Here is a 17,984-nt window from a genome sequence, read left to right on the forward strand (position 1 = left end):
TTTAAATGCAGAACTGCAAATATTATGAATAAATTGAGGGAATCTCAATTTATTTATGTAATTATTCCATTTGGTTCTCTTTAAATCTCCTTGTAAAAATAATGATTTTTTTTAAAGATTTTGAATATCTACATTTTAAGAAGTTTTTATTAAGAAATACGAAATCAGCTACAAGATTTCCAAACTGGCGACCTTTAGTTTACAAATGCCTAACGAGTGTTTGCAAAATCTCTAACATTTGTATGTCACTGCTGTTAAACATTAGTGTTCATTTAATTTTTTCGAGATAATTTAGCTATGGACTTAACTAATTTACTTTCTTCTAGATTCCTGTGGTTGTCAAAAATGAAGCTTCATTTGACCTTTTTTCAGCGAATGAGCATATATTTTGTAGTGAGGTAGGTAGAAATACATTAATATCCCTTTATAATTTTTTTTTATGTGAAAAAAGAATAGTGGGAATAAAATGGCAAGAAGTCATCTAGACTTGTATAATTAGTGTTTACCTTTTTTAGAATTTGAAAAATTATATCTATGATGGTAAGAGATCTTCCAAACATGATTTTTTTTAAAGAAAAAATACACAGTGTATGAACTAGAAAAATTATTACTGGATAATGTTCTCTAAAGATAAGAGCAAATAAAAGCTATATTAAAAAGGATTTATATTTTTCATTCAAACTTTCCTGAAGTCATGTTCTTAGTGTGCCTGCATGTATGTGCAAATGTCTGTCACCGAGCCAGTCTTTTCCTTTTCTCCAGAGTTGAATAAATGTTTACTGAATTGCTAAAGATCAGGGGAAAATATAAAGCAGGTAGAACCAAGGAATCTGCATGCCTTACTGAATGTAATATTTTTCATGATTTCTGTTTCATTCAATGCTTCAATGCAAAATTGAAATTCAGCACCAGAGAAACTGCATAGGGAGAAGCCACCAGGAAACAGATGATGTAAATTTTGCTGTCCACAGAACCACTAATTAATTTTAGGGCAAGTTTCCTGTAGTAAAAGCTTATTCTCATTCTTGTTTATATAAATCATTGTAGCAGTCTGGTAATACTTGTGAAACTATAGCATACATCAGAAATCTGCACGTTAGAAAAACATATGCACGAAAGCATGATTAGTTAAAGCTTCTATTTTAAATTTTAAAAATTATTAAATAATTTTAATGATTTAGAACAGTTTTTTACTGGGTACATATAACAAGTCTTAAAGCCAATACCAATTTTTAGCACCTATATCTAGTAATAGCCATTAAACAAGTGACAGTTCGCAAGTCCTGTAACATAGTTTATTTTGAAATCGTATGTCCTCATTTTTCTTTGGTAAATGATGAACAGCATGCGTTATATTGTGCCTTTACTTAGTTTCATGAAGTTTTGTGTTCTTGTAAATAGATATTATGATGATTTTAAGAAAAGTTGTACCACCGAAATTAATTTTTGCTAGAAACCATAGCTATTCTTTATGTTACCTCTCCATATAAAACAGGGTCTTTGTTATTCTTTGATCATATCTTTATATATATTCTTTGATATAACTTGATTTCATTTTTCTAAAAGATGTAAGTAGATTTTCTTTTTTTCTATTTTTCTCTGTTTTCAGCTGATGAGATGGATTATAAGTGAAATTTATGCAGTTTGGAGGGTATATAATGAAAAGGCCTTAAGTGATGGAACATCCACACTATTTTGGAAACCGTGGGAACACATTTATGCCTTATGTAAAGCTACTAGGGGACACATGCCACTGTACAATAGCTATGGAAAATATGTAGTGAAACTTTATTGGATGGTGAGTACTTCCCACCAACAATATATAAATCTGTGCAGCTCGCATGGCAAATTTTAATGGTTAGGGTAAGTATTTATTATTATTGAAAATATATCTGTTTGTAGGAGTAGAAATGTTGACAAATTGTTGATGCATGTTAGTAGAAATGCCTTTTACAGTTCATGTAATTTTTGTACAACTTAGAAGTTGATAAAACAGAGCTATTACTTGAGAAGGCAATATTATTTTTTTGTAGATTATATAGAATTTTGCTGATTTTTAGGAGATTTTTTTCCTCTGGGAATTGCAACAAGGTACTACATTTGAGTTCATTTGTTTATTACATTTTAGAAAGAGTATCCAGTCATGGTAGTTGCTAATGTTGCTTATATTCAAGCTATCTATTGAAATAACTTTCCTTTTCTGATACTTGTGACTTTTTTTTTTTGTGTCAGACAGCGGTTTTCAATGTCATCCCTTAGCCCAAAGCACAATTTCAATACATTTGACAGAGGTTCATTCTGTATCATATGTAAGTGGTTAAAATAATGTTGTTTTAAGAAGTAATTAATTTTCACCATTTTTAGGTTTTTTAAGCTGTGTATGATATTAGACATCCTATTTTTACAGGGTTTGATTTCTAAATCACGTATCCTTTTATGGATTTTACGTATGATTTAAATTCTCACTCAGTAACTTATATTCCATTTTTGTTTCAATCTTAACTTCAGCAGCTGATTTTTTTGTGTGTTTGTCCATTAATTGTTTTGAGAGAATAGGCAAAATATTTCTGTCTTGTGTAGTGAATGATAGAATATGGAGGTTTGGTGCGAATAGTAGAGTTAGATGAGTGTCCTGCAACTCTGGTTCATTAGGATTAAGAATGATTTTTATTGTTTAAGTAACTCAGCTGAATTTACAGAGCTATTCATATCCAATTGTATTTAAAGGTGATTAAAGCCTTCCAGTGTGGGGACCAGTTACTGAAGATGTACTTGTAAAATGAAAGCATCCTGCGGAGTTCCTAATGATAACAGACAATAACTTCTTAATGCATTTTACCGTCAACAGGGAACACTTAATTTAATATTGAACCTCATATGAATAGACAAAGAAATAATCACTGACCTAAAAATTAGAAGTTGTCTGTCTTGTTGGGCTTGTTCTGGTTACATTTGTCTTTTGCGAACGGAACATATCACAAAACACTTAAGACGTACAATTGACGCTATTAAACTTCCAGTTGCCAAAACTTGAAAATATTTTTGACACAGTCAGTTAGAAACATAAAGTTGGAAGTGTTAATGAAAATTCAAAGGCATCCCATTGGACTTCTGAAAAGATAGAATTCATGGAATCAAAAAAAGTTATACATAAAAAAGGAAACAAAACTAAAGAATGTGTAAAAGCTTTTTTTTTTTTTAAAAAAAGCAAAAATCAATGCTCATGAATAGAAGTGAACAGCTAAGACAATGCAGACAGCTGATTAAGCAGACCAAAGGTACTAAATAAATTTGTTTATTAATAATATTGATATATGATATTTAAAAACAAGCTATCACAAGTGATAATAAAAACAAACAGCAATGTTAAGAAATAAAACACCTACAAGCAGTTATTCAATGGATATTTATTCTGTGCATTGGAAGGCTGACAGAGATATATCTTTTCCTTGGCACATTGTAAATCAAACAAACATAACTATCTCTAACAGAGCAGGTTTAGAGGCTTCAGATGCTCAAATTAAATATTTTGATATCAGTAGATCCGAGTAAGCTTTGGACATATTCAGAGTGCCTGCTTTTGAGATACCTGCTTTAGGCATCACCACACCAACTGTCTACAGCAGCAGAATTTAGATGAATTTAGGTAATGAACTGGTCTGTTATTTGTCAATGGGGATAGGTGTGGGTTTTTTCCAAGGGTGATTAAGTTGTCTCACATGTTAAGCGAAGAGCTATCAGAATTAGTGAAACAAAAGTTCAGGGTTTCTGAGAGTTTTCCTGGAGGTTAAGCAGCTGACTTAGGGCTTTGTATTAGGTACATCTGTCTGTGCAGATACCAAGAATCAGATTATTCTGTGGGAGTGCATGAAAAGATAGAGAGCTCCTATCTTTTATCAGATGGCTGCCACCTCTCCTATTGCATAAAATGTGATGGTTAGAGCACTTATTAAGAAGTGGAAGAACTGTAAGTTCGTTCTTTCGCAGCTGTTAAGGACTAAAACTCCCAGTTTCTGCAAGGCAAGTTCCATGACTACAGCTTTGACTGCTCTGAAAAAACGTATGTCATGGGACCAAACACCAAAGGGTGACACCTGGATTCTTTTCCAAAGTTTCAGTATCATTTAGACTTTACACTGTCATGTGTTTAACTTGTGTCTCTTCCAGCTTAATAGAGGTTGCAAAGGCACTGTGTATAGTTTAGTTACAAATGGAAAAGAAGATAATCCTGGTGGAGAACTTTGTAATGAAATACAAAAAGCTAGAATTTGACTTTAGATAAATTCAATCCAAAATATGGTATAATTAATTAGAAGAAAAGGCAACTAAATATTAAAAAAATGTTTGAGGGAAATGGTATATTCAACATTACTTCATGTCCTTAAAATGTGATGAAGTAATTGAAAAAAACAATTTGCTCATTTTGCTATCTGGGAGAATGTTATTAATATGTATGCATGGAAAAAACCCTCATACAGTAAAGTGGAACAACCAAAGGCCGAAGGAAATGCAAGAGGACAAGAGGAGAATCAGGAAAGAACAACCTGGAGGGTTTTTTTGGTTTTGACCCATTGTAAAAAGCTAAAATAAAAAATAGAGGTCTCTGGGGAAGATGTTCTCAGCCAATAGGAGACAGTCAAAAGACAGAGCAACAAAAAGTGTAAGAATGAAACTCTTAAATTTGGGGAGAAAAAGGTTTTGTGAGGACTGTGTTTGTGAGAAGCACTGATGTGGTTAATGGAAGGATTTGGAAGATGGACTGTAATAGTCCAGGTAAGAATACTCAAGGACAACACTTAAATACATAACAATAGGAGACAAAAAATATACCAAAGCAGAGGAAGAGTATATATATATAATTTGGTGAAGAGATATTTTTTTCCTAATGGTCCTTGTGGCAAGTCTCCAGTTTACCATTACTTGAGATAATTAGTGTTGCTCTGCAAAAGGAGAGGGCACAAACTTTCCATCTCACAATGTTTTTAAAACCTCAGACTGAAGGAACTTGCATCACATCTGCAGCAGGGGATGCTCCTGGAGAGGGACAGCAGCAGGTCAGTGCCTCAGATGGATAAGCTGGCCAAGCTTCCTGTTGGAGGTGCGGAGAGAGCCTTGCAGTTGCGTGCAGCATGTCACTTAGAAACACCTCAGCGCAGAGTTCTTTCAGAAATCTCTACAGTTACAAATACAAAATAATTACTCAAACACTTCTGTGACCCTTTGAAAATTGCTCATGTTCTATTTCTGCACTGGAAACCATTTCTTTAGTGGTTATAGTATAAAAAGTTCCTGTGAATAAAAGTGAGGAGGGATTTATTTTGCTTCTCCATCACCCTGTTAAATCATTTATAAATCTGTCCATCTTTTGGAATGAAAATAAATGCAAACAAAGCTGGGGAGAGCTTTCAAATGGCTGCACTTGTGCACATTGCAGTTTGATGCATGTCTCTTGAGAGGGAATTTAACCCTGAGTATATTCATTTTATTTTTAAATAATCCTACACCGTGTATTTGTATCAAGAAAAAACTTACAGTTCTAATACAATACAGATCAAATCTGATTTCTTAGAAGGAAGTTTCATGCAGCTTGCTATTGATACACGTTAGCTAGCCAGCACTGAGGAAGAAATGGGAAAGCAGTTAAAATCGGAAGAATCTCTTAACTTTCCTGTAAGGAGGAGCACTTAGCTGATTTACACGCCTCTGCTTTCCTCATCCCTTACTACTGCCTCCACATATGGAATAACTTATACTCATATAGGGAATACAAGTTGCATGAGTTTGAGAAGGCAGAAATGATGTTGCCCAGGTTCCTCAGCAGAGGACGTTATTCTGTGTGTGAATTTAATGCTGCAGAGGTTGTGTATTCATGTGATAAAAGACTGCATTTTAAAGCAGATAAAAGAGTTATCAGGGTGGTTTAGTTTCTTTGTCGCTTTTGTTTTGGTTTTGTTGTGTTTTGGGCCTTTGGGTTTATTTAATTTCTTTTCCTCTGGTTGTACAGCTGGATTTCACAGAAAGAAAAACAGGGAGAAAAAAGAGGGTCAAATGGTGGAAAATGAAAGAAAATGTGCAAATGAGAAAAGACAAATATCAATAGAGATAGAGGAGAAACAGATTTCACAGGAGAAAGTAGAAAAATAAATGAAAAGGGAAAGAAAGCACAGTGGAAGAATAATGAACTAGTTTCAGTAAAATTCTGGATTGAGTCCTGAGGGGATTGTTGTCAACCAGATCAAACCTGTTGATAGTAATTTTTCATATAATTGGCACAATATTCTTTCAGTTCCACCCCACATCCTGCTTTCACTTTGCATTCTTGAGGTTTATTGAATTAGTTTCTTTATTTCCACTTTTTCTCATCTATACATTTCTTTTTCTATCCATAAACCTTCTGCCCCACATATTTTTTTTTTCTTTCTCTTGGTCTCTTATCTCCTTAAACCAGCATAATTGATTTTAGAGTTAATAGTAAAATGCTATGAAAAGCTTATCACTGATGCAAAATAATTGCAATATGGATTCTATTATTTATTAAGTATAAATGGCAAGCAATTGGTAAAGAGGAGAAAATTTTTTTTTAATGGTGCTACATTTGCAAAAAATACTATTGTCTTTTAAGAATTACACGCACAGAATACTCTGAATTAAAAAATGTCCCGAGCCATAGAAAACCAAATACGTCCTCAATCTTTTCCTTTACTTTTCAATTTTTACTGCTCGGTCTATTAAACTTCAGCTGTTACTGAAAGATGAGATCATTTCCCTTACTAGGTCCTTTTCAAACTTGGGAAATCTTAAAAAGTTAGTTTGGGCTGTCAGCAAACAGTTTTTATCCAAGAAAACTATTCACCTATTTTATGTTTTTTGAGTATCATAGTTTCTATCTAAAAAAATATTCACCTGTTTTATGCTTTTTGAGTATCTTTGCCATATGGCCTAAATTTGTTTTCTTCTGAAACCTATAGAACTCATGTAGAGTTAATGGATGGGCCTTTCAGATTGAAGCCACAGTTTAGTTACAAGAATAGAGCAGCAATTTTGCCCTCTCTGATAAAGTATGGTGAACATTTTAGTGATTTGGTCATTCAAAGTACTTGCTATTGCCCCACTAATTCCTTTGCCTCTCATTATGTCTTAATCACTAGGATAGAGACTTTTTTGGAGAACGATAGGGAAGATTATTTTGTGGGATACTAGCTCAATTTAGTAATGAAATATCTGGTATTGGAGACATCATTGTCTTTTCTTATTTGTTTCTTATCCATTAAATATCGATATTTGTTACAATTGGTAATTTTGTGTTGTTTCCTGTAGTGTTTTATAAGGTAAAATCTTAATGCTTTCCAGCACACTAACCACTGCAACCGTCATCCCCAGGTAGTTCTTGGGAAGCAAGGAGGATTACTTACATCACAAATATTTTCCAGACTAAGACCTTAAAGAGGCATTTGCAAAACCTGTATCTTAGTTAAGCCTTTTTTTATGTATTACTGTTTCTCAGACATCTGTCATGGCAGCTGAAGAAACAACAACGGATGCGTGTGTATGGACTACATATACGAGAGGAAATATATTTGGAAATAGCTGCAATTAGATCAATCTCTGAAATAAATAAGTCAGAGCAGTAATAAAATGCAATGAAGACTGTTTCCATGCTTCTCAGAAATTACATGAGAACTTCTTTTAAAGCCATCTGTAATGTAAATCAGATTACTTTAGAACTGGGTTCTTGGGAGAGCATTAAAAGTTCTCTTACATATGTGTTCTGTTTCCAGCCCACAAACACCGTGTTTTCTCTCTTTCTTCCCCAACTCCCCTATCATAGGGATGCTGGAGAAAGATCACTGTGGATGACACTATGCCTTTCAATGAAGAGGATAATTTATTACTACCAGCCACAACCTGTCAAATTGAACTTTGGCCAATGTTGCTGTCCAAAGCTATCATTAAGCTGGCAAATACTAGGTATGTTTGGTCAGCTCACTTCCAGTTTGTTTTGTGAAGTCACATGGAATTTGCAAAAAGTTGTTTTGGTATACATGGGAAATGTATTTTGCTAAAAAATTTGTAATGACAAATATACACTTTTCTGAAAGGTGACACAGCAAATCAGTAAAGCAAGGTCCCCTGGAGCTCCAGGGGGTGCAGTGTTTCCTTTTTACATGTGTGTCTGTATACTTATGCACAAAAAACTTAGCAAAGAAACTGGAGTGCTCTCCCTATTTGATTTATCTGTTTGCGGTTATTCCTAAAAACTTCACATGCAGTTTTCTGCCAAATGGAAATGTCCAAGAAGATTTAATGAAGTTTGTCAGCCTTAACTAGTATTGACTTAACCAGTATTGAAAATAGAGTATTGTAAGCTGCTTTTGATGCTTTTGCTATAGTTCTGCTGTTGTGGGCTGTATGTCGATCCGCTTCCCTAAAACTGACCTGGAAGGTAGAAGGTAGCCCATGGTGCAAATCATTGACAATTACGGCCATAGATTCCTATGAGATGAGCAATGAACACCAAGCGTTTGAATGACTGACCTTCACAAAATAATTCAAAACACTGATCTGGGTAGTCAGGCTTCCCTGTTCTGGTCATATCAGGTTATGTTTGTTGGAAGAGTCATCTAAAGTACTTCCACACAGGCCGGGGACTTGCCTGGAGCTGCCCATTAGGAAACTCTTTTTGCAGGAACATGTATGAAATACTGTGTTTCTCCAGAGCACGAGACTTAGTCATGGCCCAGCGCTGGCATCTTTAGCCTTGGTCTTCTCAGGATCTACAGACAGTAGATCTCTCCAGAAAGTAGGAGACTTTATCGGTTTGAAGGAGTGGAGTGTGGTCCACTGGAAATGCAGCCAACTTTTGTTCTAGATTCATATCCCCCTGCTAGCATGAGGGATTTCAAACACGCATCTCCAACCCTGCAATCAGGGGCTTTACTGTGTGCAAGTATACATAGTATGCTTGTTAACACTGTCGAAACCATGCGGTTGTACTGGAGGGGACACTAAAATAATAGGCCCGATGCAAAGGCATAAAACCAAATTTGACTTTGTATGCTAGCAGTCAGCAGTGGGTTGGAAAACTCCTAAAACTGCAAATCACGACTTGTTTTTCAGCAAGCCATTCTGCTTGTGTATGGTCTTGTTCCTACAGAAAGCAACGTAGACTGCAGAGTTTACTGTGAGTTGAATATATTGTAATTCTGTATAATGTCTGCTTTTGTCTTACAGTATACATGAAACTGGAAAAAGAGAGTTGGAGGAATTTACAGTTTTACATACACTGACCGGATGGATACCGGAAGTTATTCCTCTTCAGTAAGTTCTTCTATTAAATAATTTACGTATTAGTAGTTTAATATTTAATTCTATTGGCATTATGAAAAATAAAGCTGAGCCCTAAAAGTCTTTCAGCATCAATTTTGAGAAGTGTATGATTTTTACTTCTGGCAGTTGAGAAACGCACCTTCAAGGAATGCAGTTTTATTGTGTTTTTCTTTTAGGTCATACAGGTGCTTGTAAAACCATTTATCATGTTAAGTTGATGCCTGTTCTTTATAAAATTAATTTATTTTTAAGTAATATTAAACACTGGTGAAAACAGGGTTAGAGAAATCTATGTTTCATCTATTATATGGATACAAAATGTCTGCCAATAATAATAGTAACTTTATATCTGAATGTACTATAGAGAGTATACATCATGAATTTGGAAGTAATCAAGTATGGTGTTTTCACCTTTTAAATTGGAACAGTAGATATACCTTGATTTCCAACATTTTTTTCTTGTTTTCTGTGTGTTCTAAGTCCATTTTGTGGTTTTAGAGAACAGGGATTCTAATTTTCCAGCTTGACAATCTTTTTACTGAAAGAATGGCCAGGATACAGGCACTAAATATTTAATTTTTTTTTTAAATGACACGTTTTTGCCTTTTGATGTATACATTTTAATGAATACACACATAACAAATAGTTTTGGTTTATATATAATTTATTCAGATGTAATTGTTAATTTGTAACAGTATTTCAGTAGTAAATAAGTTCAGTTAAAGGCTATTTTAGCCCTTATTTCAGCAGTTTTTAAATCCCAAGCTATGCTTGCAATTTAGGTTTTTGATATATTCGTGTCTTGCAGTAGCATGTGTCTAGCCCATGGACTTAGAAATTTAAGTAACCTAAATTTTGTTTCTTTCTGTAGTTAGTTTTACGATTGCAACAGCAAAAAAACAGTATTCATGACTATGGCACTTAATGCAAATATGGTATATTCTGGAATAAGAAAATGTGAATACCACAGAGTTCTTGCAATAGTAGTATAAGATGAGCTATTTTAGATTATTTCTGGAATCACTGAGTTTCTGTGAAGAACCAGTATGTCTGCAACTGTCATATCATGTCAAAAAGCTGTTGTAGCTAGTGGAATCAGTGGAAGAGGCATGGAACTACCTTTGCTGAAACAGTTAGGAAAACCTAATTTGGAAGTAACTTTGAGAAGGCTTTTAATGTACGCAGCCAGAATCAAGTTGTTATACAGTGTACTTGCAAAATGGTCTGCAAATTTCCCTGCTGCGACTTTTGTCTCCTAAACAGCTTTAGACAGGATGCTTTATTTACGTGCTTCTCTAACCACCATCTCTTTCTTTATGGGTCTGTCCCTATTCTGTTTCTTAACAAATTGGCTGATACACAAAATCAGGCAAGTGTATTTTATTTACTAAAATAACCTAGTAACTTTTCTAAAAGTTGGACCAGTTGTAGTTTAGTGTTGTCTAAATGAAAATTGCCCTTTCTTTTCTATATGATTATATATCATTGACATATATGTGTGTTTCTTTCTCAAAGGCCTGGATACTTGGACAAAGTTTGGGGCTTTTTGAAAGAGATTGTGCCAGAATTCAAGTTGCCAAATAAGAAAACTCCAGAACTTGGTATTCATCAGTCAGATACAAAACCTAAAGAGACAGAGTTAAAAAATGAAGTTTTATCTGTGAACAAGCAGTCAGATAAACTTGAGAAAGCAGAGAAAGCTGATAAAATTGGCAAAGGTCTGTAATTTTAGGTAATAGTATCTTTGTAGGCCAAGCATAAATAAAGTTAACATAACCACCGGGTTTGAATTTGTATGTCTTTATTATGCCACATGCAAGTCTGTGGGTTTGTTGTTGTTTCACTGAACATGTTGCAGTGGTGTAAATTTAAAAAAGTTTTGGTTTAACTATAGATCTCATTAGAAGATCTATTAGTCTCTTGTTTTATGAAAACAGCTTCATTTTATGGCAGAGATTTGTTCAGGTCTGTGTCACAGCCATTTCTCTAAAGAGTGGTTCCTTGCAGAGGGATAACAATCAGAGAGGTTACAGTTTCCCCAAAGCGTGATTACCTACAGGGGGTTCTGACAAGTACATTCTAATGACTACCTGCATTTTTATTTATAGCAACTTTTCTGTTTATGCTACTAGGTATAGGTATTAATTTTCTTCAACTGCTAATCCTATTTACATTCAAATGAAAAAAACTTAGGTTTAGAAACTTATTTGTTCTAATATATTCTTCAATGTTTATATTTGAGACAGTTTTCTTAGCTGCTGTTTTTAACTTGGAGGCATGAATGCAATTTCACAACACTTCTAATGTCTTTGGAAAGTGCAAATCATATACTAAAATTTCCATTTCTACCTAGATTTAAACAAAATAATCCCTGCCTTCCCCACTTTGAATCCGAAATGCTAAGTCCTAATGTCAAAAGTGTTGTAAAAATATTAGAAAAGACCTGGCTCAGGGGATATTCTCTCTTCTTAGGAATTCTTGCTGTCATTTTATGACCCACCCAGCAGTGTAGTAGATATTTCAGAGTTTGGAATGAACACGTACAGGGATGCAGCCACTCAGAACAGCACTGTCATTTGTCCAACAGGGTTCTGTAATTTATTCCCAGAAAACTTTGTAAATTTAACCCTGCCTAGGAGTTAGAAATTCTGTTAGTAGCTGAAACAGCTAAGAATCAGGGAAGCGTTATGTTACGATACAGCTCTTTAATCTCCAACTGTGAGACTACACAAGGTCTGTTCAGATGCTCTATTAATGTTTGGGATTTTTTTTTTTTTTCATTGGAAATATATTTTTCTATAGTCTAAGTTCTAAGACTTGAAAGAGGGTTATGACTGTGTGAGACTTTCTTCTTCCACGTCCATTGGGAACCTATACCTCACCTATGTTAGAATTTTTGGGAAATTACTGATGCACAGCAGCAAGGACATGAAGAAAATATTGGACACAGTGCCAGGCATTCAGGATTTCCAAACATTATAGTAGTACATGAGCATTGTGCATTAACTGGAAGGTGGGACTGAAGTCTTCCTGGCCCCTCCTCAGTAAATCTGCATTTATATCTTAAGAATTATTTTTTCTTTTTTATTTTTTTTAAACTGAATTATATTGGCTCTTTATTGTATCTCAACTCTTCTGAGTTCATATAGTTTGTGGTTGCCTTTTTTTAAATTTATCTAAAATGTCATTAAAGCATTTACACAGTATGAGACTCTATGACTGAAAGTTTGTGTCTGAAAAAGAAAAATATTTAATCTTTATTTTACTTAATAGAAAAAGCAGAGCAGAGAGAAATTGGAAAGAAGAAAAACAGAGAAGGAGAAAAAGAAAAAAACAAGTTAGCACGTCAGTCTTCACAGATGTTGGCAGAAGCCCAGCATTCTCTTCAGGCCTTAACTGAAAGTAAGTCCTATTCTTTTGAAACTAAAAATACAAACAGGACATATATGTAAAGCAAAGGGCTTTGCTTTTATTTGGTTTTGAACTTATTTGTGGGGACGTTAAATATACTAATTTTTTTTTTAAAATTGCCGTTCTTTACAGGCTGCATTACAGACTGAAGTCATTCTAGCCTATTAAATCCCTATAACTTATATTAAGAATAGTAGTGCAGTAAATTTTATTTGATGTCAAAAGGTAAAGTAAATCTATGCAGAATATTTGGAAGTTACTGGCCAGTCATGTAGGACCAAGATTTGTTCTAGTGGTAACTGTCTTTCTGTATTAGAAAACAAAAAACACACAAAAAATCTAAAACCAAACCATCAAAACCCCCTTCCTCTCTAATAATGTATTTGTTCAATATCTACTTTATTCATTAAATTGTCATTGGAAAAAACAGGAATGCTTCTTATTTGAAGGGCGGGAGGGAGGGCAGAAATATTCATTAGAGTTCCCTCCATAATTTAATTGTTTAATAAATTTGTTTCTTTTATCCTGGAAATATATTTTGATGAATTTATTTTTTGTATTGATACATTAACGATAGCATAAAAATAAATTCTTGCTTTGTGCCTTTAAATTTTATTTTTTTTAAATACAGTTTAAACAAACCACAACTAAATACTAATCAACTAATCAATCAATATGAAATGTCGTGCTCACTAGCATAAGGTATAGAAAATCTTCAAAAATGTACATTAAGCTGATTTGCTTTTGTCATTGCTTATATTTGCGTACATGTAGCATTTCCATATGACAAACAGAAGGGAACATATTTATCAACTGGAATATTATCTAGTTGCAAATCAATAGGTAAGAATAAGCAGAGCACCTTTCTTTGGGTAAATAACTACAAAGTAAAAACATATAACAAGAATGAAACTCACTACGTAAATCAGATTCCTGCTTCTTGATTTAAATCCTGATTAAAATTGGTGGTTTAAATAATTTTAATTTAATTTGTATCAAACCCATATTGCTATTGGTCATTAGCAAATATATTAATTTAAATTTCTACCTTATATAGTACTAAAAGAGTTAAACAGCAGTAAATTTTCAAATGTTTGCTTTAGTGGTAGTAGTTGTGGAATAGAAAATGAGACATTTCATATGAATATAAGGAACGGGATTAATACTCAAGCACGTTGTGGGGAAAAGAAAGCAAAGGTGAAGCAGAAGGATCAAAGTGATGAATTCTAGAAATTGTGCGTAATGAGTGAAAGAGCATTAAAAATCATCAGGGAGTGCTCCCATTTGAAGAACTACATGACATTTTGATCTTTTTTCTGCCATTTAAAGCACTGTTTTCTGAAAGTTGGTTAATGGCCTGTGAAGAGGTTATTTAGAAAGATTATTAGTTCAGGGCGTAAATACAACGATCAGAGAACCTTTTTCCTAAGTCTGAACCAGAAAAGAGTTCTGAGAAAGAGTAAGAGGTAGATATCTCACTAATAAACTTGATAAAAATATGAACAGAAGTAAATGTGGAGATTGGAAAGTCAGAGACTGTAAGGTATGGAGCAAATTTAAGATTATTAGACGGAGAGGGAAAAAAAAAGGGTAACTGCAATTTGAAATAATACTGAATTAAAATAGATTTTTGTTGTGAGATTGTAGCTACAAGAGAAAGCTTGCAGGCTTTGTGAGACAGAAGGTCTGTGAGAGAGTGGCCCAGGACGGTAGAACCATTGTTGTACATAAAGTAACATCTGAAACTGGGTCTAGGTTCAAAGTCACACTCCAGAAGCAGTAGATGTAAAAAGTTTCTGAATTGTTCTTGGGAATTTTGTAACAGTGACTTCACTTAATGCAACAGCTTTTTCGTCTGTTTTTTTTTGTTTTGTTTGGGGTGTTTTTGTTTTTTTTTTCAGTTTTGGGGTTCTTTTTATGTAAGTGGCTTGAAAAGTATTTAATTTCCAGCACCATAAAAGTGCTTATTTCCCTACTGCAAGTTTTCACTTATTTCACCTATTGAGTGTGAGGACATTAAGGGAATCGTTCTTCTTTCTGTGGCAAATATGAATTATTTCTAAAGAGGTATTTAACTACTCTTGATATCATTTATATTTTACTTCCAAAATGGCAAAACCTTTTCTGTTTCTTGTGTTGTGTATTCATTGTGTTATATATTCATTACCTGGTTTAGTTTCATACATATCGACATACCAGTTATTTCTAAGTATTTGGAAACTTCTCTTACAGGCTTTTGATTTTGTGTGGGTTATAACATTGTGGTGGATTGATGCTGTCTGGCAACAAAGCCTCCACCCAGTCATACACTCACTCCCCACCAGTGGGATGGGGCAGAGAATCAAAAGTACTGAACCTCTTGCCCACCCCCAGCATATTCGCTGGGGCAGCACAGGGAGAAACAGAAGGATTTCATGCTCAGCAATATCTGATACCTTTGTGTGTTATCAACACAACTTTGGTCACGTATCTAAAAGAGAGCACCATTCGGGCTGCTCCGAAGAAAGCTAGCTCCATCCCAGCCAGACCCAATACAAATGTATAAATATAGTTCTGAATCACTTGTGCATTCAGATCAATGCCTGCTGCACCCCCCAAATTCAATGAGTTGCGGGATCCTTGAAGCATTGAACCTGTTTCTCTATTCATCCTATTGTGTGGATCCAGCAGAATAACGAACCCTTTGCCTGATCAGTCCTGAGAGCAAACAGCTCTTTAGTCCTATGGCTTATCAGCCAGCCGGTCCTCGGGAAGCTTTTGTAGATGATTCATATGTTCCTCCTGGCTCATTTTAGCAAACAATCTGCACTTTTCCACTCATCAGCCTTTTCTTCTAGTAATTATTTCTCCTTTCATACCTAGGGACTCCATTCATTCCATAAAGAGTTTTTATGATGATATGGTATGAGCTTCCTCGTTCCTATAAAGAGCCACCGCGCCACTTTTTCCATTTATGTTTCTAGACGAATGATTTTCCTAATAATTTCTGAACTGCTGGAAAGGGAATACTGTTCCATTTGAGAGGGCACTAGCCAGGAATTTGGGAGTTTGTTCTACAAACCAGCCATTTATTTTTGCTAAGTCTCATTGTGCCTTGATACCAGTTTTGTAATTAGAGATAATAATATTTTCTATGACACAGAAGTGTTGGGAGATTATTATTGTTATGTTTAAACATTTCCGAAGTTATACACGTGGATCTGTAGTGTTAACCATCAGAGACAATGAGATACATAAAACATAACTGTAAAGTTCTTTTCATTTTCCTTTTGCCTATTCAGAAGAGTTTTCTCTTATAAGTAGGGACCAGAGCCTAACATTTTGATCTGTGTTTTTTTCAAATGCATATTATCATTCTGCAATATCTATGTCAATTTGGAAAAGCACCTGGGTCATTTTTCTGAACACTGAAAAAACACCCTCCAATAGGCAAAGTTAATCCATGCCTAACACAACAGCAGAGGTTAACATATGATCTGCACACCTGATAAGAATGCTATTGAAAGCCAACTGAAGTGTTTTGGAAAGTTAAAACTCAGCATCACCTCTTGCTTGGCAAATAAATATTGAAGAGAAACATTAAGATACAGTGAGAAAATTCTTTGCAAGTCTTTAAAACCTATGATTTCTTTAAAAATAAAAACAGTTAAGAACTATTAAAACCAACAATTTTCATTCCTGGCCTTTCTTTTTTAAGTGGCTGGATATGTATATCACATGGATCAATTCAAATGATACTTTCCCTTCTCCCAGGGACTGAAATATTTGTTCAGGTTGTGTAGTACTCACTCTCTGTAAATTAATTTGCAAAGCTGCAAATGTGAAAAATAAGCAGCTACAAGGATTCAGAAATCTTTAACAAAGCACCACAGAATTCTTAAATCCACAGTGATGGATATAAATAATTGGCTTTACTGAATCTAACGGTTTTGTTGTACTGTATGTCATAATATTTTTCGTCTAATAATACAGTTTTATCAAGGCTATTGGTTTTAACTAGTTTCCCCGGATGCTGAATTCACTCTCATCAACAGCATACTTGGTGGCAAATAATCTGCGTATATCCTGCTCATCATTTGTACGGTGAAAAAGAATCAAATAATGTATGATCGTTAAAAGGTACTGGCATAACAAACAAAATCTTTCTGGTATTGTAATCGTATTATTAAAGTGAATATGGTGTGCCTGGTTAATTATTTGCATGCTCTAATAAATTGTTCATTACTGTTTATTGTCTGCCCTGCGGCCGTTTTATTTCACAGCCCATCTGGACTGAGTATGACAGCTTTACATTCCACCTGCTATTTGATTAAATACTTTTATACAAGAAATACTTCTCACAAAGAAGGAGATCGGTGTGCCTTGTGGCATGTACTGTTCTGTAATGTGTAGTACATCATAGCTACTACTGCTGTATTTGTAACAGATCAGATGTGTCAGTAGCAACTGAGATCAAACCTAGATTATAGCCTGGCTTTTGAATAAGTTGAAACACACAGCTAACGCAAGAGCTGTGGTTAACACGGGAATCACAACCATGCAGTGAGAAATATTAAGTATCCACTGGAAAGTAGCTGTAACTTACCATCAGCTGATATTTAATTGTGAAGTTGAATTTCTGGAAAAATATTTAAGATGCAGAGATATGTTACTGCTTTAAGAAAAAAGCCTTGAATACCTTCTAAATTCTCTACCTGAGAAATTGTATTTTCCAGCCACTTGCTGGAACATCTATCTTTGCTTTTCCTTTCCCCTTTTTCTTTGTATGCAGACAGCACTTTTTAATTCAGTTTCAAAGAAAATACCTATTCTTAGAGCAACTTCCAGTTGAATGCTCACTAAACATAGGTAAAACTAGGATGCAATTATCCTATATTTGAGGTGGAGCTGAAGGGAACAAAGGGAAAACATTGTGAAGAAAAACAGGTGTCACAACCACGTATAGAAATCCTGTCTTCACGTGCTTTCTTAAATGACAAAGGAAAAATAGAAAGAGATGTCCTTCTTTTTGAGTTGACTTTTAGGTCAAACCACAAACCTATATTTTATTTATTTATTATATTTTTTAGACTTTTAATTTGCCTACAGCATGAGTGAACTGCCTGTCAGCCAGACAGCCTTGGTTTTTCTTCATCATTCGGAAATTAACAAGGGCTTCTTTCACAGATACAAGTATGAGATGATTGCCTGGTTGCCTAGTGCAACAGATTTCTAGGGGTAACAAAGTGAAGGTGCCCCTGCTTGTA

The 17,984-nt window shown here is 34.5% G+C and overlaps 1 protein-coding gene across 1 annotated transcript in view; it reads left to right on the forward strand.

Moving 5' to 3' along the window:
• ADGB (androglobin) overlaps positions 1-17,984 on the forward strand; it is a gene marked incomplete at its 5' end in the record, with an annotated part of 117,023 nt that overhangs the window by 21,351 nt on the left and 77,688 nt on the right. The window contains 6 exons of the mRNA XM_082481754.1: positions 327-398; positions 1,610-1,798; positions 7,829-7,968; positions 9,232-9,318; positions 10,843-11,045; positions 12,601-12,729. Coding sequence (XP_082337880.1) covers positions 327-398; positions 1,610-1,798; positions 7,829-7,968; positions 9,232-9,318; positions 10,843-11,045; positions 12,601-12,729 — 820 coding nt within the window. The remainder of the gene's footprint in view (positions 1-326; positions 399-1,609; positions 1,799-7,828; positions 7,969-9,231; positions 9,319-10,842; positions 11,046-12,600; positions 12,730-17,984) is intronic.

Source organism: Vanellus vanellus (assembly GCF_965231255.1).
Source record: "Vanellus vanellus genome assembly, chromosome: 3".
Classification (NCBI taxonomy): Eukaryota; Metazoa; Chordata; class Aves; order Charadriiformes; family Charadriidae; genus Vanellus; species Vanellus vanellus.